The sequence below is a fragment of the Etheostoma spectabile genome, chromosome 18 (assembly GCF_008692095.1).
Source record: "Etheostoma spectabile isolate EspeVRDwgs_2016 chromosome 18, UIUC_Espe_1.0, whole genome shotgun sequence".
Classification (NCBI taxonomy): Eukaryota; Metazoa; Chordata; class Actinopteri; order Perciformes; family Percidae; genus Etheostoma; species Etheostoma spectabile.
This window is the reverse complement of record NC_045750.1, coordinates 14,951,260-14,956,762: the sequence shown is the minus strand read 5'-3', so window position 1 is coordinate 14,956,762 and position 5,503 is coordinate 14,951,260. Positions and strand designations below refer to the sequence as shown.

Genomic DNA, 5,503 nt, shown 5'->3' with positions numbered 1-5,503 from the left:
TGCCTGGTCTGATGAGTCTCGATTTCTGTTGGGACGTTCAGATGGTAGAGTCAGAATTTGGTGTAAACAGAATGAGAACATGGATCCATCAGCCTTGTTACACTGTTACCACTGTGCAGGCTGGTGGTGGTGGTGTAATGGTTTGGGGGATGTTTTTCTTGGCACACTTTAGGCCCCTTAGTGCCAATTGGGCATGGTTTAAATGCCACGGCCTACCTGAGCATTGTTTCTGACCATGTCCATCCCTTTATGGCCACAATGTACCCATCCTCTGATGGTACTTCCAGCAGGATAGTGCACCATGTCACAAAGCTCGAATCATTTCAAATTGGTTTCTTGAACATACAATGAGTTCACTGTACTAAAAGGCCCCACAGTCACCAGATCTCAACCCAAATAGCATCTTTGGGATGTGTGGAACGGGAGCTTTGGCCCAGGATGCATCCCACAAATCTCCATCAACTGCAGATGCTATCCTATCAATTGTGGCCAACATTTCTAAGATGCTTTCAGCGCCTTGTTGAATCAATGCCACGTAGAATTAAGGCAGCTCTGAAGGCAAAAGGGGGTCAAATACAGTATTAGTATGGTGTTCCTAATAATCCTATAGGTTAGTGTATACCAAACGGTCCCCAACTCTTTTTCAAAAAAGGCAAAAACCACCTCAAGCTATCATAAAAAAAACGTTTTGTGAATTTGAGGACTTTTTTTAAATTTTGATGGAAACAGCAAAATTAAAAAAAGTCCTCAAATTCGCAAAAAGTTTGCGATACTTCAAAATATGCATTAAAATACATTAATGGAAACATGACTAGTGAGTCTGCAGCAGGAACACTATCCTTTGCCTAACGGGTCACGTAGTCACACAGAAGAGAAAGTGTGTAATATAAGCAATTGTGGCCAAAGGAGGTGAGGTGTCTTGTCTTTGCCTAGTGCATGAGCAAGTAAAAGTAGGAAGGAAAAGACGTCAAGCTGCGACAGAGAAGTCCCTGTTAAGTAATACCTTGGAGACTTTCCATGTTTGCTGAATGTGTCCAGTCTTAACCACTGCAGGATTCACAGTAATTCACACAGGAAATGACAAATCATTGCTTAACGCAAATATAACTGACTTTTACACAGTAATGTTGAAGAGAAAAAGTAGGACGGTCTGTGTTTTCTGTCTCACCAGCATTTATGTTGGTTTAAGCAACAAAATGTCCTATTCAAATGGTCCAGTTATCAGTTCTGCCCTTCAAAGCCAAAACCCAGTAACTACAAACATTTGGTGACCAGAATATTTCACCAATATTTCACATCTGTTTTAGTTATTATGCCATTACAATGAAACAGCATTCAGAATTTGCAAGAAGAAAATGGAGGTAAAAACCAAACTGTAGTGACCGAACTCTACCTATGAGGCTAGCTAGTTAGATAGCCATAGAGCTAAAGCTAATGTACGCAATTTGACTGTTTAAAAACCTACTGTGGTGCTCTAAAATCTTAGTCCTTGACTTTGTAATACTACATGAATAAGGGAGTATCACAAAATATAATTATAGAGAATGCAGAAAAGAACAGTAAGCTAGATAAACTACTTAAAAGTAGCCTAGCACAGTAGCAGAACCTGCCGTCTCTGCAGCCTCTGAGAGGAGTTCACGTGATTTGAAGTGGTAAACACTGCCTTTCAATCACACATTACATCAATGAAAGATTAATGGATAGAACTCGCCCATAGTTACAATGGACAAGAAAGCTGATGAAAACACACACACACATTGTTGCATTTTTCCTCCACCCTTTTGATTTTCTAAACATAGAGTGCAGTGTCTCAATGTACATCAGCCCAAGGCATGAAATAGGTTTTAACACATTTTGTATTAAATGTTACACAGTTCACTTCAAATCATTTTTCAACTTCACTGGCTCTGTGCTGCTCCATTGCCCGGCGTTTTCTATAAGCTGTAGGGTGGCAAAGAAGAATCATGTGAGAAGAATTAATGCTATTTATTTCATGGTTTGAAGAGCTGTGGGGGGGGGGCAAAAGAGGAAGAGAACATTACAGTGGGATGATATTGCTGTGCAGGCTTTGGATCAGATATTGAGATTGTGATGTCATGACTGAGCAACTAGACAGGCAGCACCAGGAGGGAGTGATGTCATCGGGCTGAAGAGCACAGTACCAGTGTTTTGTGTGAGTCTGAGCATGCAGAAATTGTGCTGCCGACATGCTCACAGGCTTCGACACTCACGTGTCTGTGTCTGAGTCATTGTTCTACAAAAAAAATGCAGTCTTTTGTGACAATGCGCAAACAGGAATGTAAATGTTAGATACCAAGCCAGACACATAAGAGACAGCTCAAATACTTCTTACTTTACTTCTTTTTCTTTGGCCGCACATGAGAGTGTATGACCTCCTTTGAGAGCATGGAAATATTCTGACCTATATGCAAAGTTGTGTCTGCCCCCTACCCACCCCAGTGCCCCTTTTTTCTGGGTTGGATTTTAGAGGCGCGAGGCATGGAGTGTGACTAACAGCGTGACAACAACTACGTGTGTGTTGGCCCAAAGGATGGGGGGGGAAATCAACCCCTGATTTGAATGAGGGGTTCTGGTGTTGTGGGGGGGGCACAAAGACGAGAGTGGCAACTGCGTCTCTCTGCAGCTGTGGGCCTACGTGAGCAATGGCAGGAACGCTCTCGCTCCTCGTCTCTCCCCCCTCCCTTACTCGTTCCCTCATTTTCTTTCATCTCTCACACTCCCCCCTTCCTTTGCTCATTTGCACCTTCTAATAGACTTTTGACAGGCACCCCCCCCCCCTTCCTCTTTTTCCTCAAATCCTCGCACTGTTCTCTTTTTTTTTTTCTCTATCAAAACTCCCTCACTCCTCTCCCACATCATGTTCCCAAGCGGCGGGGACCTTGACAGTGAGAGACGCGTTGTGTTCGGCCAGCCAATGGATATCTGAGACGACTGAAAGGGAAAGAAAGGAAGGCAAAGATAATCTTTCCCACACACAGACAGCTGATCTGGCCTGAAATAAGTGTGTGTCATGTCATACATAAGCACATGCGGCTGTATATCTTGAGACTGTGTGTAAACGAAGACTTTCAGGCCAAAGTCAGTGGCCACAGGCCTACCACGCACAAGATTTATCACAATGACACAAAGAGGGGAGGACTGAAGATGAGGAAGTAGGATGTATACAGTAAAGAATTAATAGATGATGGACAAAGGAGAGGTGGGGAACTTAAGCATGAAAGAGTTTATATATTGTTGTGCATGTGAAAATGGGAGAAGGTGATGCCAGAGGAGAGCAAGTCATTACAGAGAGATAAAGGACTGAGCCGAATCGGCTGACAGTCCTTGTGGTTGCATTTTTTGGCAGGGTATGGGACCTGTGTTGTTACGTCCTTGAAGCCTGAAGAGCAGTACTGACATCTACTGGCTAAATATGGTTGTGGACCTGTTTTCCTGTTGGGTAAATGCTTAGTTTTCCCTTTGTGTCTTTATTCAATGTACATCATGCAAACTAATCTCTTAGTTAAGTTTCTGTACAAAATCATTACGTATCTTCACCATAAAAATACATAATCAGCCACTCGTCAATGACATTATGTGGTAACAACCTGCTGTTTTATGTTTGTTAGGCCTCAAATGATGCTGTTCAAGTGCAGATCAAAGCTATTTTCATGTCCATCTCTATAAATCTCCAATACATCGGCAACTTACACATACATAATAAAGCAGCATTTGGCAAGCATATTAGTGCTGTAATGTAGTATTGTTGTAAAACAAACACAAAACGTATCTGTATTTTTAGGCTGATAAATGATAAATGAACTACAACTTAAAAAAAAAAAAAAAAACAAGTTGAGATGTTCTTAGCAATTGGGAAGTGAAAGCTAAAAGTGAATAACACCCTATTACAATTTTTAGGAAATCATGAGCTTGGAAAGTTATTAGAAGTTGAACCGAAACTGTAGATCACACTTTAATAAACTTATGCATTAGGGCAAAAACAGTAACAGTGCAGTACGTTCATATGTATTTGTAAACAGTATAAGCCTAAGTAATTCCAAGTGCTCCCATACTATTAAGCCTGGAACCCCTTTGGCCTGAAGAACAAATGTGAATCCAGAACGGCATGTTTCTCTGTATGAAACACAAACCTTTGCTTGATTAAAAAGCACATTTTTTTATTTCAGTGTTCAAGAAAAACAAAATAATGTCTTATAAAAAAAAAAAAAAGAAAAAAAAAAAACTTTCTTCATTTCTAAAACCCCGGTCCAAAAGTATTATCCTGAGCAGTAAACCATCTGGATCTTGACAGACTAAAAACATTCTCCTTTAAAAAAGCACAACTGAAATGTAAACAATTATGAACAAATGCATTGTATGGAGCCTTTATCACCCTTTGTTGTCCTTTTCGGAAAACAGCTTGAGACACCGGCTCATCTGCATCTCCTTAAAAGAATTGTTTTAATTAGAGCAGCGGAGACTTCTGAGTCTTTGTGCTGATCTACGATCAGTTTTTTAAGCTTTGGCGATCTCAACCGAGAAACAAGTAATCATCAGCTCTCGTGATGTGGGAAGCTGTTCATCCTTTTCCTTGATCAACATTGATACTGCATGTGCAAAATTTGAGAGAAGGCTCACGTGAAGAATTTCAAATGAGTGAAATGTCCAGATGTTAAACGGCTGCCCCTGAACTTAAAGTGATTTAATTACTTGGAATATATACATGGCCTTTTAATATAATAAAATTAAGAACTAATTATTGGCACTTCATAGTTATGAAAATAATTGTTTGATGCACGATGTACATGTGAGGTCTTGTCAGTTAACACTTCATCAAGAGCCACCGCACTGAGGCAAGCACAGTGATGTGGTTATTAGGTTCAATCAGTCAGTGATCAGAGGAAGACACGAGGAAAGTTGTTTTCATCATCATCATCATATTCAGATCCCTGGAGTCTGCCACCTTTGTAGAACAGGCGACGGTTCAGTTTGCCGGGCGCAGACACATACCACATGACCACACCTGTCGGGTTCACAGACACCACGAAGCTGGTGGAGTCTTTCAGCACCATGGTCTTCTCAGTAAAGACATCATAGATCTGAGGTAGTTGAAAAGGACAAAAAGTGATTCTTCGGCATAATTACACGCATTTTATTAGAAAACCCCACGTTTAAAACTGGTATTGTTAAACCTTATGCAATCCTATTTATTTTTCATTAAAAAAAAGAATAGAAAGAGAAACGCAAATCATGGCAGTTTTAGGTGTTTCTTTTTTTTTTCTCCAAAAACTGGACAGAATTGACATTCCAGGAGATGGAGATCTGCCATAATTGCTTAACGCGGTCATATTATGCTCACTTTCAGGTTCATAATTATATTTTGAGGTTGTACCAGAATAGGTTTACATTGTGTCATCTTCAAAAAAATATTTTTGTTGTTGTACCCCACACTGCTGCAGATCCTGTCCTGTTTGGGTCTGTTTTAGCTACAGAGTGAGACATT

The 5,503-nt window shown here is 40.5% G+C and overlaps 1 protein-coding gene and 1 long non-coding RNA gene across 3 annotated transcripts in view; one reads left to right on the top strand and one right to left on the bottom strand.

The window, feature by feature from the left end:
- LOC116706569 (uncharacterized) overlaps positions 1–4,658 on the top strand; it is a 21,748-nt gene extending 17,090 nt beyond the window's left edge. Inside the window, exon 3 of the long non-coding RNA XR_004336276.1 lies at positions 4,576–4,658. This is a non-coding gene — a long non-coding RNA (uncharacterized LOC116706569). The remainder of the gene's footprint in view (positions 1–4,575) is intronic.
- LOC116706565 (alpha-N-acetylgalactosaminidase) overlaps positions 4,236–5,503 on the bottom strand; it is an 8,346-nt gene continuing 7,078 nt past the window's right edge. For both annotated transcript variants that reach the window (XM_032543483.1, XM_032543484.1), the window contains exon 9: positions 4,236–5,099. In XM_032543483.1, the coding sequence (XP_032399374.1) occupies positions 4,896–5,099 (204 nt within the window). In that variant the 3' untranslated portion in view covers positions 4,236–4,895. The remainder of the gene's footprint in view (positions 5,100–5,503) is intronic.